Consider the following 23430-nt stretch of genomic DNA (forward strand, 5'->3'; position numbering starts at 1 on the left):
GACATTCTTGAAAGATGTTCAGACCACTTTTCCCTGAAGCTGTAGATCATACTTATTAGCGCTTGGGTTCAACCGTCTCTCCTTATCAATTTATTTTGAATCTGATCTGAAGCTGCTATAACAATTGTTGGAAAGCATATACTGGTGAAAAAATACATCTTCTTGAAGAGAATTGATTGCTCTGCATCTCAACGTCCAGTACATATTTTTTCGATGCATTGTTGTTGAGTAATAAGCCCTGGAAGTTGAAAAAAGTGTAAGAGAAACTGTCTATTCAAAGATTTAACACTTTTAAAAGTGAATATCTCGAAAACTAAATGAGATATCACAAAACTCTACTGAGCAAAACTTGTGGGAAATTTATCTACCTTCATTTTTGCTCTGTCATTCAAGTCGCTGAAATACACTGTTTTCATGATACATGCGTGTAAGTCAGAAATGGAAAAACGCTTCTTTTAAACAACCCTCATTCATTAAGCACAAGGGGTAAGGATGAGGAATTTTGATATGTTTACCTTCTGAGTAGTCAATACAAAGCTGCGAAGTCAAATATTGTGCTCCAAACATTCCCTCCAAATTCCTCTGTCAGTCAATTGATCTATTGTCATTAAACTAAAGATCTTACACTCAACACTATAATGGCTGCAACAATCGTAGGAAGATGCGTGAAATAATGAAATAATACATGGAATTGGAGAGAATTTTATGCTTTATGAGCTCATGATTAGTACGGATTTCTTCAAGCAATTCTTCAAGCAATTTAAATAGTTATAAGGACAAAAAGATGAAAAATCGGAGCCGGAAGGCTCATACCTAGAAACAATCTAATATATGGAAAAAATGTTACGGCTGAAACTTTTAGACTAATTTGTAAGCTTTAATTTTGTGTTCGGCAAAAATTTCCGAAATTGTTCGAGATATACGCAAAAAACCAGAATATTATACTTTCAAACCACCCCCACCCACTTAGCACAGGGGGTAGGAGTGAGGACTTTTAATATGTTTACCCCCTTACTATCTTTAAATGAACTTGTAATGTTCAGTGCTGGGCATTTGAGTTTTTCTTTTCATTTTCTGTTGGATTCTGTTTAAGAATTGTGAATCAAAGCCATTAGTTTGCGCCAAGAATTTTATTGTGTTGAGCTCGGTACTGTGGTCTTCTGTTGATAAGGGGATGGTGTTAAGTCTATGGATAATTTTTTTGAAAGCAGCATGTTCAAACAATGATCCATAGACTAAACACCGTCCCCTTATCATCAGAAGACTACAGAACCGAGCTCAACACAATAACACTAACATACATAAACACAAAGTCCAATAGATTAACAAAGAATTTCAAAAAGGCAGGATTCAATATAGCATTCCAAACAAAAAACAAGATCAAAAACCTACTAACCATAGAAGAACAGAAACAAAACTCATACGAAAACCCAGAGGTATACAAACTCACTGTTCAAGTTGCCAAAAATACTACCTGGGACAGAGCGGTCGTTCATTTAAAAAAAGATTCAAAGAACACATCAACAACCCCGAATCAGCATTTGCCACCCACGTAATAGAAAACAATCACACCTTCACAGACATAGCCACAAATTGGAAAAAAATTACACATCAAAAACAAAGGGCCTGAACTAAACACCTCGGAACAATTTGAAATATATAAACATATCAAAAGATACTCCCACAACATCCTTAATGAACAAACGAACATCAAATTCCACAGCCTCTTTAACCTCCTACTCCAATAATCTTCAAATTCAAACATTCCCCCACCCCTGCTGCCAACCATTAAAAAATCCCGCCACTCCCACAACCCACGCTGCTTACTAACCATGTATTCCACAACGGAAATGTCAAACCAGTGTTGATGAAGGGTCTAGTGTTGGAAAGCTCTTCAAAGTTGTTCAAAAGTGATTAAAAATTATGCTTCATTGTGTCTAATAATTTTATCTTCTGTTTTCTCATGGATATTCATATCCTATCATATTAAGCGAGCAATTTCTGTATTCGTATATCTGGTTATTTATGTTCAACGGATCTCGAAAACGGCTCTAACGATTTACACGAAATTTAAAACATAGTAGGTTTATGATAAAAAATTCGATTGTACTAGGTCTCATCCTTGGGAAAACTCGCTGAACGACATTAAAAGGATAATTCATCCGTGGCTGAAACAGCTGAAACTTTCGTCGTCTGTGGATAGTGAAAGAGTGACTGAGTGAGTGATCTGACGTTATTTTATAAATAACGGCTTGCCTAGCTTGGCTGCAATCGGTAAAGCATGAGTGCAAAAATATATAAGTCTGATAGTGGTTCTTAGAATGTAACTTAGATAAAGTTCTTATAAGTTCGCTCAGGGGTTCTTGCAGTTTACTGCTCTTGGACAGTTTATATAAATCTTTGGAAGGTATTATTTCCAGAGATTTAATTTAGAATGCAATATATTGCTGAGTAAACCAGCTTATTCTATTAATAATAAAATCGGATTTTAACTTTCTTGATAATTCAATATTGATAATTCGATAAATGAATATGAGATTGGTCATGCATGGAATTGGGGAATCAAATAAAGGATACACCATAAAAAATTTGATACACATATATTGTACAAGTAAATATCAAAAAACCAAATAAATATGGGAACATATAGAGCAACAAGCATACACAATAAATATAGGAAACAAATATATCAAAAATAAAATATCACAGATTGGCTCACTACTTTTTAGCTCTTTAGCACGAAACGTTACCATGTGCTTTCAATTCATTAATAATATCTTCATGCATTAATAATGCATCTTCATGCAGCTTAGGTATCGACTTGCTGCTGCTTGTCGATTTAAAAATCTCACTGTATATCTTCTTTCCAAAAAATCCTAAAATAATCAATTGATAGATCATAAATTATAAATATGTTAATATCTGTAGATCTCAGTATATTTCTCAATAACATATATATATATATATATATATATATATATATATATATATATATATATATATATCAGGCTTAAGGTTCGGCCTCTGATGGAAGTAGATAAATCAATTTATCCAGTGAACAAGAGCTACATTATATCTTTACAAATTGTTAAATAAAATCAATGATTGAGTGAGCATGTGTATATTATAAGATTAAAATTATATATTCCTTTAATCTGTGCACCTTTGGATATGTAAATTTGATACAACTCTTATCCAATAAAATATATTCTTTGTACCTTCTTAAGACTTGCGCAAGTTTTATAATAATTTTTAATATTTATAACCTTTCCGACGAGCTAGCTTTTTATATTTGTTTCACTTGAAGCACTGAGGGCGCCCTAACTTTATATATTTCGACAATTTATCACTCACTTGCTGAATTTTTACAAGATGTTGGCGGCGATCCGAATTTCCTGGTTGTCCTGGATTTTTGGTGGCCGAAGTCGTCTTCTCCAAGGGAATAAATAAATGTTTAAATGACTTCCGCTTTAATGCAGCATCACTAAGCCTTATAAAAAATTAATTAAAGAATTTAACTTTAAGTCTTTCAAAAGTACAATTTAACAAAGGGTCTTGTGCTCTACAAATTTTAGTGTCGTCTGGCAGGCAAGTGGGCAGGTTCTACTCTTATTTCTACAATTTCATTTCCGACTTACAAATTTACATATATATTTAAATGATTTACTACTGCGCCATTAGAAAGATCAAATAGTCCGTGCCAATCTACTAAATTATTACCCATATCCTAGGTATAACAATTTATAATTTCTCGGACCATATCCGATACATAAACTGAGTAGTGATAATTTATAAATTCTTATCATTTATAGAGATATTTATATATACATTTGAATCGGTTCTCTATTGCCGCCCATCGATTACTGCAATTTGATTGGTTCATGCAGATTCATTATTGTATCCATGCGCCTAGGAATATCCTACTTCCTTAATATTCTAATTTATTTTTATTTGGTGGTTTATGTATATTCATTACAGATAATAGTTTTTTTTGGGGGGTTTATAAGTTGTTTCTCCCTCTACAACAATTAGCCATGTGCTTCCCAAAGTCCTCCAGTTGCATACCATTTGTTTACAATAAATTTTTGCCAAGGTGTCTGGCTAGATTTCACCTTATGCGACTTTAGGTCGCACTTTATGCGATTATTAGGTCGCCGATCAGTAGGTATTTTAAGCCTGACCTCAAATTTTTCAATACTTTATATAATATAACAAGTAGCAAATAAAATTCTTTTTCTATTTGGCTGTTCTAATTTTAGCCATGGTACCCGCCATTATCTAATCGTTCAATTGTTGTTATCGCATTTGGCGATAATAGACTAGCTATTTTACTTCAGACCTATAACATTCTTCCAAATAGCGATTTTACTTGCCTATCACATTTCAATATGTTACAGTGAGTATGTGAAAAATCAAAATATCGCATCCCTGAAATTCATAAGATGATGTATAGCCAGCTGTGAAATATAAACATGAACATTTTAAAGAATTGTGTTCTGTTTATCAATAAAATATCTGGGGACCGAGCTTTGCTCTGGAGTGTAAAAGTATAGAAAATTTGTAACAAAAGATTGAATTTATAGTTATTTATTCATTTTCTCAGTCGTACAATTATTTTGACATTTATATGAGGAGGCACAACAGGATTATGCCTAAAACTGTCTCTTTTCAAACTACGAGTAATACTACAGTCCAGATCAAAATCTAGGTTAAGCTACTATCACCCATCAAAATAACAATTTATTCACACTTCGAAAAACAAACACATCATCAATTACAAAAAGATATACTATGAATTCGATTTAGAGTGATATACTATGCTACAATATTTGTTGATATACTATGTACTCTTCTACACTTACATCATCTAGTTCCTATTTTGGACTTTCTGAAGTAAACATGTTTTTTAAAAAAAGAGAAATAAACGAAAATAATTTTTCATGCTGAAATTTTCTTCTCGTGAGATCAGCTGGATGGATGATCCCACACACATGCACTCGTTCACTAACTTCCATTACGGTATCGACAGACAACTAAATTTCCAGCTGTTTTTCCAAGGACGTATTTATCCTTTTAATGTGCCTTCAGCGAGTTATCCCAGGGTTGAGACCTAGTGCAATCGAATTTTCATATCATAAACCAACTTTGAGAATCCTTAGAGCCGATTTCAAGATCCGGTCATATACAGATATATATAAGCATAAAAACATCTAAACATATAAAAATCGAAACATATGAACATAAATTGCTCGTTCAATAGTATAGGATAAAAATAACGAGCGAAGCTCGGTGCCCCGATATTGAACTCCTATTCAGGACTCTCAATGATCATTAATTTTTTTTTTGTTGTCTATTTCCATTCTTATTTTTCTTTCATTTTGAATGGTGTTCAATAAAAAGAAAAATAAGAATGGAAATAGACGATAAAAAAAATCAATGATCATTGAGAATAATATTAAACACCATTCAAAATGAAAGACAATATATATATATTTCATGTCATTTCAATGTTTTATTGAATTATTCTTGAATTATACAATTTCAATTCTTTCCTCTTTTAACCTTTTGAAAAATGGGATGCGATCACTCACATCTTGAATTATAATGTACAAAAGTCAGTTATGTTGATTATAAAAATAAATTCTGATTTTTTTTAATTCATCTGTCACGCCCTCGCCCTCTTTCTTCAATTCCGAGCCCTGTACCTATTTTATTCCAACTGATCCCTCAAAAAAAAACAATTTCTGAAATAGTTCATCTCCACAAATTATTGGTTGGGCTCAAATTGGTGCTATACATGATAAAACTGAGTAAGTTAATAAATTCTTATTTTACTAAACATTTTCTTTCAACTACAAGTGTACTGCTGAACACTATCGCGGGGCAAAGCAGGCAACCCGCAAGACACAAGAGTTGATTTATCAATAATTTATTCTATTCTACTACTAGCCAGCATTTTTAAATGTTTAAATCATGATTAAAGATAACCTTCCAGGCTATTTAGTCAAATTGAAATTTAGCTGATATGAGGTCATCCCCACTCTTGGTCGACGATGGCATTTACGCATAAATGGAACCCCACCTTTTGTCAATAAACTCAAGATTGAAATTAAAAATCCCTAAACTAATAACACTAACGTTCTAGCAACTGCTATCACAGTTGGTATTATCAATAATTCATGCATAGGCCTATGTCACAGAAGTTGTAGCCTGTATTAATCAGCTAAGATGATGTGTTAGCGCATCAAGGAAAGTATGTGTGATAGCTCCCAAATAGCATCAGCTGATGCTATGAATGAATTATTGAAAAATTGTAGTAATTGCATGCAATAGATAATCCGGCTGACTAGGGCCCGTATCCAGGAACAGGTACTCTGTTTGAACGGAGAAATGTCAGCTGTTTATTTAAAACCCAGTATGAAACACATTATGATAAAATCAAACAAATTTACCAGTGAGCTTGGTTTAGCGTTGAACTTAGTGTAAGCATAATAATTATAGCCCTAAATGATGAATCAACAACAAATTTTTCTCTAATGCATTTCCAATGTTATTTTGTTAAATCCTGAAAAAGGACGAATGAGTATAGGTAAATTGTGTTGTCCAACGAACCTGATCGTTCGAATAAGAAGAAGAATGGAAGAATGTGTGTTCAAAATTTGAAGCTGATTGATCAAATAGTTTAAAATTTATACGCAAGTTTCCTTTACAAGTTATGGGTAACTAGTATTATTTGTGAATTGATGTGATAGGCTCCAGATTGACTACAAATCATATTTGAGACAAACGTACACAATAGCCTACAGTCCTATCGTCTCTTATTACATACACAATATTATATTTCATATTAGAATGATATTCATATTTGATTATAAATAATGAGAGGATTACTGTAAAGATGCTTCAGAATAAAAATCCAAACAATAGCAAAAATATTCCAAGTATAACGCTATAGCTGCAAGCAGTACAACCTCACATTGAAATGAAGCAATTTCTATCCGAGGTTCAAAGGCTGATGAATATTTTATTAGGGGGTTTCAGAGAATGTTGCATGTTGGTTTGTTATCAGTGCATCTTCACCTGTTGTGAGCATCTTCCGTCAACACAAGCAGTAAAGCTTATGTTTTGAAGGAGCGAGTCACTTGGAACCCGCTTCAATAATTTGAAGAGTTGCAAAGTGGGGGTGAGTTTGTGTCTGTTAATTGGAAAGCACGCATTACGCGTGGTTGCGTGTCGACTGCATGAATTGAGACAGCGACTTGAATGGACAAGGAAGTTGGTTCGATGGCCGAAAGATGTCGCTAGATGTTCTTAGTGACGCTCAGCTCTGGTGGAAAACGTTTCAACTACTTGTGAGTATGGTTGCTTGGTGATTGAGGGGTGAGAGGGGTGACGCGAGATTTTTGGGAATGGGTTACATCTATTGATCTTGCAGTTAGGGAAAACGTGGGCTGGGATCGCCCTTTCCGACCATTTGCCACTTCCCCGTCTTATCTTGGTCCACAAATAATGCACAACATCCCTCGAGTAGTGAACGCCAAGATTTCCCATGTTACTTCTCTCTTTTTTCTCTTTTATTATTCCCATTCGCTGTCCCTCTTCATTCTTACACTGATCACACGTAGCATTTGTTTTGTAGACGGCGATTTGCATTCGCTGACCAACATTCCAAAGCATCAGCTGTCATTCTCGGCTCATATAGTAGACAACTTGAACAATAAACTAGGTTCCTAACTCTCAAAGATCTCTTGTTTCGAAATATGATGATGATGACACGCACAATTCTTGTTTTTTGTTACATTCCATCAAACTCAACCCTGTAAGAAAATTGTTGGACAGTATGACATGAATGATGGGAGATGAGACAATACTCCAAGCCATTGAAACAATGAATCCCCATAAAACTTTGGGAACCAACTGTGAAGAAAATCATTCCCTCCATTCATAAAAGTCTCTTATTTCTCAGATGTTATTGAAATTTCTGATGATTTGAAAAGCGTTTTTTAAAGTTCACAAGAGCAATGTAGCAAAGAAATTTCAAATTGGATGTCAAATATGCGAGCTGAATAAGCCTGGGTGCCTGGTGGCAATTTTCATCCAAACCTCTGAAGAAGCAAAAGGGTGAAAGTGAACCTGATGTGGGGATATAAATTGAACAACTCAATTCACCCTCACCCAGCGCTTTCACAATTTGGTAACAAACTCTCGAGCTAAAAATTTTCGTTCTTTGTATGATTTTGAAAAATGTCAATAACAGGTGCATACTCTTGAGATACTTTCACTAAACTGTGACAAACGTTCTTTCTTACTTAAATTCTCTGGTTGGCTAGATAATGGTCAAGAGAAGGTAGATTGGATGGGAAAATTAGACCTGTCAAGTCTTCGAAAGCTTTAGAACTTTTAGACTTGCTTCAATCGACTTCTGCACGATGCCTTTGCACAGGCGAATGAGATTAGTTTGGGAAATCTGCCAAAAAACGTATATTTCATCCAACTTGAAAATCACGTTGACAAGGTTACGCTCTTCATTCATCAAGGCGCAAATGGGAACGGGAACATAACTTACTATTCAGTTCTGTATTTGGTACAATTCTTGGAGGATTATCTTTTCCATTGATCCAATGTTAGTTTAATTCAATTCAAATGAAAGTTATCCTCCAAAAAGAATAATACACGAATTTGGAATCCAATTGACCGAACGTAGTGGGGTCTTTATTTTAACTCGATTTGCTTTTGTCTGTCTGTATTGTAATATTGTATTTTATCATATAACTAGTAAACATTGCTAATAGGAGCTAAGGCGAATCTAGAGGTTAGGCTACTAAGATGTTAAAAACCTTACAAGCCAAGAACGATAGAATACTGATAAGATGATCGATAATAAAGCATAGATAAGAACCATAATTAATTGGGTAACTCATAATTATATTTTTTAAACCCATTCATACATTGGCAGAATGTAGCGCTTTTTGTAAATATAAAAAAATATTTTGTTATAGGTTATGAAATGTGTAAGGTATGAATCATCACAGATGACGTGACGTCATAGCCACTGCCACTTGCAATTGTCTGTTCTGCGGAAACATTGTAGAATGTACCATGAGTACATAATTATTATAAAAGAATAATTATATTTATGGGAGAGGTATTATTATAAAATTATTTGGATCATTCATAAGCATCTTATTTTATTATTGTAAAAGGAAAATCTAATTTATAAAAATACAATAAAATCAATATTTATTCAGGAGGCATATGCCAGTGCCACTCACATTCAATTCAAGAATCAGCTGAGATCTTGTTCCACCAATAAGAATGTAGTCGGCAGTTGCCGCAAGACTTGGAATTATATCCAAAATCAGATAGCGATATCATATAAATTTTATATAGTGTAATACTCTATTTAACTCAGTATGTTGAAAATGTACATGTGATCTGTTTCTTGAATTAATAAGCATTATATAATGGATGTTGAGGTACTTTAGGAAGCACTATTTTTCTAACGTCTAATGACGTAAAATCGTATCATGGCTATGGACCAATCAGAAATTAATGTTTGAATTATGGTAGCCATTGTGAGAAATTGAGATCTAAGGGAAGAATTGAGGAGAGACGACTCTAACAGAACCTCCAAAATACCGGACCTGAGCATACAAACAAGATGGCCGCCGTAGTTGGTTGACTAACTGCCATCAGCTATGTTTCAGCTTTCTGTAATAACTCATTACTGTTCAAAATTATTTCTAAGAATTTAAATAAGGTTCTTATTAAAGAAGTAATTATTTGATAGGATAACTAGACTTTATTTATTCTCATGCACATAGCATTCAAGTGCATTCTCTTGCATGTGAATTCACATGCACATAGCTTATAATTATCGTTACTGTATTTTATTCTAGCCTAATAATTCAATGTTCTCAATTTTCGCAACTTTGCTTCCTTGGCCAACCGATTATTATTCTTCATGTTGCAGTAATTGTTTAGAAATATATTGCCCATTACCTTTACACATGATTTAATTGTGTTGTAAGAAGTCTGATTTGGAAAAACTGTAGGAAGTCACCATCACATAGTTTTACTTTTTTCTTGGAGCAGTCACATAAGAACCATCATCACACAAAAGCTTGTCTTCTTTAATAATGTCTGAAGCTCTAAATAGATTGATACACACATCCGAATTGTTAGTGACTTTATAATCTTTCCTACAGATACACCTTGTCCACTTTTTCCTAAGCTCTTTATCTTTGGAAAAAGTAAAATTTATCACTAAATATTGTCACTAAAGAGGGTTTTTCTATAATATTTCGATTTCCACCCAGGGACAACACAATTTTTAGGCATGCTCGATAACTGTTTATACTCATTGTAGCATGTTGTTGTATAAAGCTAAATGTTGAGTTGCGGATAATAAACAAAAAGTAATCTACGGTTGAATATTATAAAATTATTGCTGATTAAAACACTTAATACACTTCGAATACTCAACACTCACTATACATTTTGAATTCTTAAAACTTTACTATTCACAATTTGAATCCATTCAAAACGTATTAAACACTTTAACACTTTGAATACTAAAAAAAACTAATTTGAATCTCTATTACATCTTAAATAATCAATTATAGAATGATCATTGATCAATATTATAAAACTCGCAAATATTATAAAGCCCGTGACATTTGTAAACAAACTTCACTTAATACGAATAAATACTAAAAACTGACAGAATATCAGTGTCAGTTGAGTTGAGACTGCACCAACTATCGGCGCCATTTTACCTAGATTTTAATACAGGCGCAGGTCCGGTATTTAGGAGGTCCTGACTCTAATCCCCCACCAGATGAGGACTGAATGAGAAATCACCTGAGGCCTTTTTCCACTTTAAGCTTTATCATATGTAAAAATTTAATGTAATTTGTTATTTATTGTTTAGTAACTCAGTGATACAATATTAATGTTTGAGTTACGTAAATTAAAATCCCTAAAACTAAATCCCAAGCAGTAGGCCTACCTTGAGGATACGAAGAAGAAGAAGAAGACATGTTTACAAGGAATTCAAATATATTTTCACGTGAGTCGTCAGCTTACATGAAGAGAGCTCTCATAACTTCGAACCTTATAACTTCAACTACATATTGATCTTCAAATTAATCAAATTAGTATAAAAATTGAAATCTCAAGCTTGAGTATTCAACGATTAATTAAAGTGAAGTAGGGGAGAAATCTTATTAAAGCTTGCAAGCTAGGTACTGTATCCTAAGTATTAGGTATTCCTAAGTCATCAACTATTATTCATGTCATTAATTAATGTCAAGCTAGTTATTCGGATGAACGTCTTAAAGTTCCACCGCAATCATTCAATCAGGTACTTAGTTCCGGTTGCAAAAAAGCCTAGTTATTTTCAATCTTGATTGATTCCAGTATATCCATCTTTTTGAAATGGTCTTCTCTGATTTGGCTCAGGTGAAGTTAAACAGGATTTAAATGCAACCGGCTTTTGTGCAACTGGGCCTTTGTGAGGGAAACTTTCGCATTCCTCTGAGGATCTCAATTTACTGTGATAAATAAAACATTTCTGTATGAATGTTATTGAAATTTCTCCTTTCGTAATAAATTGTTTATGCTTCTGTACACCAGAGCGAAGCTCGGTCCCCAATAACCTATTAATATATTAAGCGAGCAATTTCTTTATATCTGTTTCTATTTTTCTATTTTTATATCTGGGTATCTGGTTATATGGTTATTTATGTTCAACGGATCCCGAAAACGGCTTCAAGAATTTTCACGAAATTTGAAATATAATAGGTTTATGATATCAAAATTCGATTGCACTAGGTTTCCTGGGAAAACTCGCTGAAGGATAATAATTACATCCTTGGTAAAACAGATGATGATTTCGTCGTCTGTCGATAACAGAAGAGGCGTGTGCCTGTGTTGGAGATCAGCTGTGTAATCAATTAGCTTACCGTATCACAGTAAACATACAGTATACATATAACTCGGCTAGTACCCTGGCGCAAAAATCCGCCATCTTGTTAGGAAGTTCCGCATTCTAATAGTATCGATGGGAGGTTCGGAGCACTTTACTGATCCGGATCAATTGATCTCGTTCATTGCCGCGAGCCAATCAGAAGACCAGGATTAGAACTTACTATGGTCACGTGACGTGTCTAGTATTTGTGCCATGTAAAAAGCATTGGTTGGATAGGCGTTTGATTGACAGTTTCCATTCTGTAACTATTCTGTGACCGTATCTCGAGAGAAATCTAGAAATTTTAATTGACTCGATCAAAATACAGTAATCTGATATGTTGACATGAGATGGCATTTATCATAATATTCAAAGTTAATAATTATTTTACAGTTCTAATTGATTAGTGAGTGTTACTTTGTTATTCAATTTGGTATGTAAATAATCTAAATTAGTTCTTTTATGTTTTCAAATATTTGGACTGAAAATTTCACCAGAATTCAAGTGTATGGAACATAACCTACTTTTTGGAATATTTATAGTGTATAAATCAAAATTCGGGGAAGAAACCGTTTTGGGCTGTGCCTGTTAGTCCTCCCCAAATCATTTAAAAAAATAGAGTTCTGTTTATCAATAAATGAATAACGAACAAAGCTCGGTGCCCCGATATTTATATATAAATAAAAATCTGATGTGACACACTCACACAACTTTCCTTGCCGTTATGAAAATTAATCACCTGACGCTAGTGTTCATGCGCATCTCATGTCTACTATTATGAGATCTGAGCCAGCTAGTGACAGGACAGTAATGCTGGATACACACGAGATCAGCTATTTCTTCATAGTGGATGATATAATAGAATCAACAGTTGCCAACAGTTTGCAATTGAATAATCACATTTTCTCAAATTTCAAGCTTATTTTTAATTTTAGGTGAAAATGTTACTGAACATTAATTGTAGAGATTCCCATGCTCAATCTTTTTCATTTGGAATTTTTCTGTTTAAAATGTATCTGAAGCCTGATAATTGAGAATCTAAATTCAAACTTTGCATAGATGGGGCGGAGCTCCTGAAATTTTTACAGATATGGGCAGTTGATAGTTTTAGGTAGAAATTTTATTGAAATCGTTTAACCGTTTACGATAAAATCGCGAAAAACCCTGTTTTTGACAACATTTTCGCCATTTGAGCCGCCATCTTGAATTGCATTTGATCAAAATTGTTCAAGTCATCTCGTTAATATTGGGAGATGAGATATCGAGTACACAGACGCACGCACACACACACACACACACACACACACACACACACACACACACACACACACACACACACACACACACACACACACACACACAACACACACACACACACACACACACACACACACACACACTCACACTCACACTCACACACACAATTTAGAAATTGGGGTACCTTGATTTTTTTCGGAAAGCGATACTTTCCTTACCTATGGTTATAGGGCAAGGAAAGTAGAAACATCTAAACATATAAACAGAAATTGCTAGTTCAATAGTATAGGATGAAAATAACGAGTGACTTCGTCGTCATTTATTTCCATTCTTATTTTGTTTTAATTTTTTCAATGATTATTGAACGAAGTGTTATTGTATCATAGCATAACTATATTTATGTAATTATTATAATCATAGTATAATTATTGGTGGGAAGTTCGTTAACTTTCTGTATAGGGCCTATATAAGCTCAGCTTATCAAGGACACGTGGGATTAGTTACCATACAACATTTGATTCTAATCAAATTACATTTTTCATCATTCATTGTCTGATTTTAAAATATACAGTTATAATTTCTATAATAACCTTGAAATCTCTATTCAACAATTACTTTCCTCTGATGAAGTCTCATGTAATTTAACAAATTTGTACTTTTCCATTGAAGATCTCAAATGAATTTCCTTGAAATAATTTGTATTTCAAAATGTGAGACTGTATCCTTATAGTTATCCACAAATCAGTTATTACTCTGATTGCAGCTGCATCCAATAATCATGCTGAGACGACAGTATTGGATGTGATTATTGATAATGGTGGATGCAATATCGATAACGGCCCATCATTTGGTAATCTAGTGTCATAAACAGCTAGTGCCTTTGCCTCGCAATCACCGCTATTAGTGGTGACTAGTGGCTGGAGTAGCGTTGATGAGTCTCAAAGATGAGTGTGTGTGTTGGTCTGTACACCAAAGCGGTGCAATTCTAATTGCCAAATGGTTTGAAATCGATTAATGTATGGAGTATATTGAATAATGCAACATAAAATCGACTCAAGATTCCATATAACCTTACGTAGGTGTAGCACAATTAATTATAAAGAATTGGATTATCCTGCATACTTAATTTCAATAAACCGTTACTTATCATTTCCCGGTCTGGGCCCAATTTTTGGAGAGTTTCATTCTTCAAATTCCGTTCTGCTATTTAATTCTTAGTTCAATATGTGCACTAGCAGAAGTCCTCAGTTTCATTTACATAGTTTTCATTGGATATTTGGAATAATTATTATTATACAATGATATCATTTACTGATTGGCCTTCACTCTATTGATATCTATGGAATCAGTCCTTCAATAAAATGCATTATATTCCCTTAACTTACAACTGAGCTTTGAAACCCGTACTTTTTATCTGGATAGTACAATGAATATAATAAAATCAATAATGATTGTCTATACATATTCGGAACATGTTTTCATAATCAATCTATTTTCATACTTCTTTCTTATTTGCATTATATTCTTTTATATATATATATATATATATATATATATATATATATATATATATATACATTTTAAAGATATTTGATATTTTGATATTTCAAGGAAATTCATTTGAGATCTTCAATGGAAAAGTACAAATTTGTTAAACTACATGAGACTTCATCAGAGGAAAGTAATTGTATATATAATATATATATATATATATATATATATATATATATATATATATATATATATTATATTAATTTGACTTTCAGTCACGTCGATTACTAGAATATTCAATATATTGTGTAGAGTGTTGAATAGCATACCTTCTCATCAGATTCTTCAGTTTCTATTCTCTGTTTGTTAAATTGTCTATTTTATTATGATAATTCCAATTTTATACTTCCGTCAACTTGAGCTGTTCACTTCCCGAAGATAACGTGTGTTCAGCTGTAATTATGTCTCTTTCATTGGCTGTGGATGTTTTTACACTCTCAACCTATGTACCTAGAATACATAGGTATTCTGGTATACCTTGATCTCAACCACATTCGCATAGTATTAATATTATAGATATTAATCATAGATATCGTCCAAAGCGAGGTATCGATGAGGACTCTGCAGTTCTAGGCTATTTACTGTGTAAGCTAACACCTTGCGAAAATTCAGCTTTCCCCTCATTTGTTGCGCAGAACTCTGATTTTTATTTTGATTGACTGGGCTTATGACATGATGCTGATTCGACTACACTACGTATCGCCAATAAATGTTTTGTCTGAGAAAATCTTGCGTAATAATATTTAAAAAATTTCGCTGATATTCTATCAACTTTTCTATTGAAATCTATGCTTCGAATAAATTTACAATATTAGGAACTTCCTATTATTCTTTCCTTTTGATCATTTAGTCTATCCATAGCATATACGATACTTGGTTATTTTGGGAGCCTATCCTTTTTGCCCGAATAAGGACGAAGGAGTCGCTAAATTTTGTTGTCCAAGATTTTGATCTGTGAAGAATTCGTAGAATATGTGTTCAAAATTTGAAGCTGATTGATTTAAGAGTTCAAAAGTTATTGTAGAACATTCACACAGAAACAATTTTGGACTTAAGTCTTGCTAAAAAATATATAATTAAATTATCCAATGTTTAAAGCCTTAGAGAGAATGATTTCTTTTAAATCATTCATGTTTCTGATGAAAATTTTACTATAAGGCCTAGTCGATTCAAAAATGGTTTGTAGATGTTCTTGACAGGATTAAATTTGAAGAAGGAGAGGAGTAATCATCAGTTTGTTAACAACCATAGTCAGCATGAATATTGATGGAGACATGTGATGAGAAATTTCAATATGGATTAAAGTTGATAATGAAAAAGAGTTGAGAGAGTGGGTTTCGGTTGCCTTCAGAGAGTTTGTAGTTTGATCATAGTCTCCCAGCTCATTGAATATAAATTGAGTTTAAAACTTTACATATCAAAGAAACCTGAACCATTGCGACAGACTCCCTCCCTCTCCTCCAAGACTATTCATAACAGGTTAGAATAGATGGATTCTACTACACTCAGCACAGGGGAGCCAGTAACTTTATTGTTGAGTATTATTATTTTTATTCTAAAATTGTAATTCAATTGGATCATGTTCAATCATTGTTGATAAACCAATGTTGTTCAATTTGATAATGTCAAAATTTATTTCTCCAATCATCTCAATCGACTTGTAACTATTATGAATATCTTGCAAGGTATCATGCTGGTTGACACCATCTCTTATCTCTCTAATATCTATTACCTCTCTCTAATGAAGTTCTTATTCCCCGTTAAACTTGATTTACTTCCATTCAGTCTTCGCAAGCATATAATTCTTTATATCAGCTCAGGTCTACTTTTCAAAAAGACTACTTAGCATGTAGATAACTACGATTATATACCTACTTAGGATAGGTAGATAAAACAAGTGTAACAAGTGTATACAGGAATATTGAAGGATGAAGAGCTCAAGTCCATCGCAAGTTCTATATACTTCACAGCTAGTTCAATCTTAAAAACCCCTAGGCAAATCTCTCCCGATTTCTTATTCTCATTCATTGTGGCTCAATGTGTATCATACTTACTGAGCCCCGAAATCTAATCTTTGTTATAAACTTTTGTTTCTTATCATATTTGACGAATGATATGAGCATCTCAACTTATAGAGTATTACAGAGCATTATCAGGTAACTACAGTTGATATGGTTTCTATATTTGTATTAATTCATCCCCAATACGATGACTTCTCGTCTGAATGGAAGTAACTTGAGTTCAAACCTCATTTCTCCATCAACCTTGCTAATTCAAACTCGTCTAATCTTCCAGATTAGTTCTATTTGTTCTAATAAGAATATTACGAGGAATCCAATAATTCATGATTTGTTGTCAATAGTTATCGAAGATCAAATCATTTGAAATTGAAATTCCAACACAATCATTAACTTGCCTCTTGAACTTTATATTGATTTTGCATAGATAGAGTGATTAGGTATTCTTGACAACATATCAATTTCTCAATTTCAGCACTGTGATGATATTTATTCTACGTTATTAATCTACTAGCAGGTAACCCGTGCTTCGCAAGGGTCTATTTTAAAACTTTACACACTGAAAACTTGACGTGATAAAATATTGGAAAATTGAGAATAGGCCTATAGTCATTCTCGATAAAGAATCTTCATGCAATATTTCAAGTCAATCAGTCCATTAATTCAGTCGTGATGATTGACTTGTAATTTGAAAATTTAAAAAGGCGTCAAACATAATTTTCTTATTCCGCTACGTGTATAAGCCAGTTCTTTCCATTATTATATTATAGATGAATGATTTATCAGTATCTTTGAATGACAATAACTTTCACCATTCATTTCCTCTTGAAATTCTATATTGAAATCATGTATTATATGACATGTATCATAGTCTCCCAATTTGAAAAAATGAAGTTGAATTTAAAATGGCGGTTTCAAGATGGCGGACCAGAATTTTGATGCGACAGAGAATCAGTTAGGTAATTTTATCCGAATAGGATCTCCAATCATACCTATTATCTAATCGCCCTTTTGAAAGAAATGTTCAACTGTTTCTATACAACTGGAAGCATGACAAACTGAAAACTTGCCGTAATGAAATTTTGAAGAATTGAAAATAGACCTCTAACTATCCTCGGTTAATTAAGAATCTATATGCAAAATTTCAAGTTAGTCAGTTGAGTAGTTCAGACGTGATGATGCGTCAAACATAATTTTCCTATTCCGTACGTGTATAAGCCAGTTCTTTCCTTTAATGTAGTATAGATAACTACTGAAGAAGACATAATACTTGAAAAACTCGAATTATATTGATTTTTTCAATACAACAATTTTAGAATCGATTAGATCCTCCTCAATTTGAATCAGGCAGCCTTTTTGCTTCCGCAATTCCAAACAAAATACCTACAAATTCCTTTCACTCCTAATTTGTGTCTAATAGTACATTATAACTGAAGAATATAAATCATGACGGTACTAATTTTATTGTGATAATGCTTTTCTTATAAATTACAATAATGCAGCATGAAACCCATGTCCATTCATTTACACTGTTTGAAAAATTTTACATACAGAGTGGGTGAAAAGTTTGCTTAATATCTCATACTCAAACGTAATTTGACGGTGGGTGTGATTGGGGTTCCTACTAAAATTGAAAATACTACTTTACTATGACTTCGAAATCTGGTCTGCCATATTGAATGCAACTTTGTTTTTTTAAATGAAGGTGGTCATGCGATACATGATTTCAATACGGAATTTCAAAAATAAATCTTCCAAAGGGTTCGAGATTTCGTGAAATTGCCTTGAAATTCCGGATTCAAAATGGCGGATCCAAGATGGCGGACCAGATTTTTGATGTCATAGTAAAGTAGTATTTTCAATTTTAGTGGGATCCCCAATCACACCCACCAAAGACCTTAAAGATGCATAGACTCACATCCAGCGCTAGTGTCGTACTTGGGATTGAAATCGGCCATTGAGGGGGCAACCTATAAGATTATTATATACCAATGCCTTTGTAATCTATGATATTACAAATATATAGATATAATATCTCGTGCTAAAATTCCCCAATGGCGGCCTTCAATTTCAAGTAAGAGCTATCATTGGGAAGGCATAGGCATTGTGGGTCTATATCTCTTTGACACCCACCATCAAATTACCTTTGTGTATAGGTGCGTACAGATATAAGCGCCGCGAACATGAGCAATTCACTTTTAATCAGCTGACTATATCTGTATTTTTACAGAAACGGTAAGATACAGATATAAAAAGCTTGGCATCAGGTGATTAAAAGTGAATTGTTCATGTTCGCGGCGCGTATATCTGTACGCACCTTATGATATATTAAGCCGTTCTCGGACTTTTCACCCACTCTGTAATATATTATTTGATTAAATTCAAGTTCAAAGCTCCCAGGTGCACGAGATTGATATTTTTAGAATCTTAGTGCAAAATTTGGAGATCTAAATCATTCCCGTTTTACCAGTTTGCAATCCACAAGTTTTGATGCGAACAAAAGAACACAACCCTACTCTCTCTTATTATATAGATACGAAGAATTTGTATTGAACATTATGGAGCTTTTCCAGACATTTTTATCTTCAACAATAGAGAAGGCACTTCCATCGAGGTATTTTTTGGTTTTTGGCAGTGGGAGTGGTGAAGCATTATTCAAATTTTCAGGTTTATGGACTAGGAATTTAGACATTAGCTTATGGGATATCCAGTTAATGGAGGCTGATTTCAATCTTTGTTTGTTTGTCTCAACTCCATATTAATATTCATATTCCAATGATTATTTACCATATGGTCATGGAAACTATTTTCCTCTATTTATGATTGATTTGATTTATCAAAAATCTCTAAATCATTGATGTTTGCATCGTGAAAAACCGTACTATTATAGTACTATTCTATTAATTCTTAATAATTATTGTTTTGGACACTTGATAAGAGCTTGATTATGGGATGAACCCGTTTTTTTTCTTTTGATAAATGGTATGATTAATTCTATAAGAAATTATACTATCATAATTTGCCTCTCTATTGCCATTATTTTCATCACTCTACCTTTCCCATTTTTCTATAAACTTGTCAATTGTATAAAAACGTTCCAGATCATCTCACACTCAGTGAGTCCTTCATTTTTTCCCTCAATAATACCCACATTGTTTCCTTTTTTTGCCTAGTATCAACTGCTCAAAAAAGTATGATGTGTTGTAGAGCGGTGTGGGAGTATGATGAGCAGTTTAAACAAGGTGTGTCCTGCTGCTAGCGAGATCTGTCGGCTGAAATCGGAAGTTCGCTTATCAGTAGTTCACACTGTTGTCAAGAGATGGCGCGCAATGCTCAGCTTTAGGGGTGGAATTTCCCTCAACTGCTCCCTTTTGCAATCATGGCTTCCAACTCCAATAAGGAGCTAGTCCATAACTCCATGGCTACAACTCATAATGAGACGACGATTCTCCAATTTAGATACAGAAATAAACCATGAGGTTTGACAATTTTTAATTTTTTATCAAATACATACTGATTTTGACTTTCAAATAGACTATGTGATTTCAGATATATGTACTTTCATTATTGAAGGAATATTGTTTTGACAGCGATTATACGACTGTTCACGTTGATTAACTAAAAATGTAATCTCTCAAAGAGTGCATTTCTAGCCATATATTTTTGTCTGTGAAGATAACGTTTTGAATTCATTGCAAAGTGATGGGTTGCAATTTTTGACCTTCATTGTAATTGTCAATCTTTGCAAACAACTCTAGTTCACTGAATAAGCTCTAGGATAGAAGTAAAGAACCAAGTCTGAATCCTTCCTCATATAAAGGGTGGAATTTCCCTCAACTACTCTCAGTATTGCAATCATATCTCTGAGATCCGCAACTTATAATTATACAGAGTTGGTGAGAATTATTATGGAAACAGCCAAATATATATTTTACGAGTATGATAGGTTGTGTTTCCTGGCCAGACCTACGATTCTAATTTTGTCGAGCTATCTTCAATCAAACGTGTTCACAACTACTGTGGTTGAATTAATAAAAGTAATTCATAACATAAATGCTGTAGTGATCGAAGACGAAGAGGTTTACGAGTGGTAGGTTCCATGAGAAACCTATTCCAATTGAAATTAAACTTCCTGTAGCTTTAAAACTTTTGTCAGCCATCTTGGATCCGTCTTAACCGTCATATGGATCCAACTTCATTTCGAATCCAGCTTCAATTCGAATCCAACTTCATCTTTCCAAATGGGAAGGTGGTCATGTGATACATGATTTCGATACAGAATTTCGAAGGAAAATTAATGGTGAATCCCGAACATCGATATCTCGAACCGTTTCAATGATCTCAACATTTGAAGGTACTAATAAATTATACAAAAATGAAATGAATGAGTACGGTACCTATACATTGAATAATCAAGTGTTAGTGAACACTAATAGTAACTTCTACTCACATCTTAACACTTTGAAAAAAGAAAATTTGGTCATAGCAACTGCTATCACAAGAAGTATTATTAATTACGTGTATGTTACAGATAGGCAGACAGTCGTTAACGGAAGCGAGTTGATATAGGACTTAATGTGAATTTATGAACTTAATAAATTCAATGTTGTGTATTATTCAGCTGAAATCATGTGTCAGCGCATAAAGTCTGTCTGACAGTCTGGGTGGCAACTGCCAAATAATAGCATCAGCTTATTTAAATGAATGGAAAAAATACAGAAATAGCATGCAAATAACTCCAGCCAGACTGATAAATGATAAAACAAAACAATTTTTTTCTCATTCACTTCCAATGTTATTTTGATATCTTGAAAAAGGACGAAGGAGTGAGTCAGTTTTGTTATCCAACGAACTTGACCTGTAAAAAGGCTTGAAGAATTTGTGTTCAAAATTAGAAGCCAATTGATCAATTCTCTCTTAAGTTGTTGTCGAACATACAGACGGAAAACAACTTTGGGCTCTAGTAAGTCAAAAGTGAGAACTTCGCTAACGCTCGTTCAACTATAATATTTATTAGGCCTATAATATTGTTGAGTGTCTCGAGTGGAGTTCAGTCCGATGGGGTGAGGTCTTCAAGATTTCCTTTCAAATTGTTTTCACTCGAAGATTAACATAATGTTTTTATTTGTTTTAGGACACAGTATGGCCCCAGCACTCCGGCACAACCCAGCTAGAAGTCTGGTTCTGTTGTTCCCGTTATGCATACTCTCTATTGCACTGCGAGTTACTTCAGGTGAGTAAGCTATTACCATCAAGATGAGACTATTTATCACATAGATTTTCCTATTTATTTCTGTTGAATTCATTTATTTCAGTTATCTTGTTTGACATGCATCGATACAAATTAAGTCGAGAATTACTTTGAACATTTTATGAACTAACAGAAAAGCTTAGGATATTTTGATATGAATCAGCTCTTGTTATCAAATTATTGCGCTGGTGAGGAGAAATGATCAGGAAATACTTTTAGACAGTCTTGTTATCATCTGGATTACGTGAATAATCTTTATAAGATGTGAAAATTTTGAAAAAAAAATTGAATAGAATAAATAAATTTGTTTTAAATATTGAATGTGAATTGATTGATCAATAACAATGAAAAAAGGCCTATGGCCATCATAGGTGAATTCAGAATCATCATGTGAAACTGCAAGATAATCAGTTCAATAGTTCTGACGTGTGATGCGTCATTCGTGAATTTCCTATTCCGTACATGTGTACAGATTCTTTCCTTCATTATATTATATAGATGAACATCTCTCAATGTTTCAAAGGATATGATATATGTAGAACCATCTACAATTTTGAAATAATGTCACTTCTATCTTCGGTAATGATAATCACAATCATTGAAGAGAGGGAGAGCAGCTTGATCAAGTGAATGATTTACATTACTTTCAAGTGATTTTTATCAGCAATTTTCCTTCAACTCAGCAAATAATATGCATTTTTCAATCTAGCTGACAGCTCATTCGCGATTTCTAATGATATTCTACTCATCCACTCTTAATCCTGTAATTTCTCAAAAAATGCAAAAGATAGAGACAATTTTTTGGCCAACGAAAAGTATCTAGTCTGTTGAAATTCACAAGTGAATATGTAACTTGTGACTCTTAAGTTGCTTACAGATATATGCGCCGCTAACATGAGCAATTCACCTTTATTCAGCTGATTATATCTGTATTTTTACAGAAACGATAAGATACAGATATCAGCTTGGCATCAGCTGATTAAAAGTGTACTGCTCATGTTAGCGGTGCGTATATCTGTACGCAACTTAAGAGTCACAAGTTACATATTCACTTGTGAATTTCAACAGACTAGATACTTTTCGTATTGTTCGCGGTGCGTAAATCTGTACGCACCTTTATGAAACTGGCCTCAGGATGCACAAGTTTCCCACAGGAAGTTCACATCTTCTCCATGGAAGAGTGAGCTCCTTCCGAGCTCATGTTAAATCATTTTTAAAAGGAATTTATTCAAAGTGAGGTTATTAGAAAATTTGAAATAAGGCGCTCAGCCTAGGATTATCTGATCTACACACAACATCTCTCAACACGGAAGCTCTAGTGTTCGAAGTTCTGATCCCATTATCATTCCCGATTTGAATTGCTCATCATTCCCGATGGACGC

At 33.6% G+C, this 23430-nt stretch overlaps 1 protein-coding gene across 1 annotated transcript in view; it reads left to right on the forward strand.

The window, feature by feature from the left end:
* The window catches only part of LOC111056408 (tolloid-like protein 2), a 313249-nt gene that overhangs the window by 178585 nt on the left and 111234 nt on the right, over positions 1-23430 (forward strand). Inside the window, exon 3 of the mRNA XM_039434020.1 lies at positions 21932-22030. Coding sequence (XP_039289954.1) covers positions 21940-22030 — 91 coding nt within the window. The 5' untranslated portion in view covers positions 21932-21939. The remainder of the gene's footprint in view (positions 1-21931; positions 22031-23430) is intronic.

The sequence above is a fragment of the Nilaparvata lugens genome, chromosome 1 (assembly GCF_014356525.2).
Source record: "Nilaparvata lugens isolate BPH chromosome 1, ASM1435652v1, whole genome shotgun sequence".
In the NCBI taxonomy this organism is placed as follows: Eukaryota; Metazoa; Arthropoda; class Insecta; order Hemiptera; family Delphacidae; genus Nilaparvata; species Nilaparvata lugens.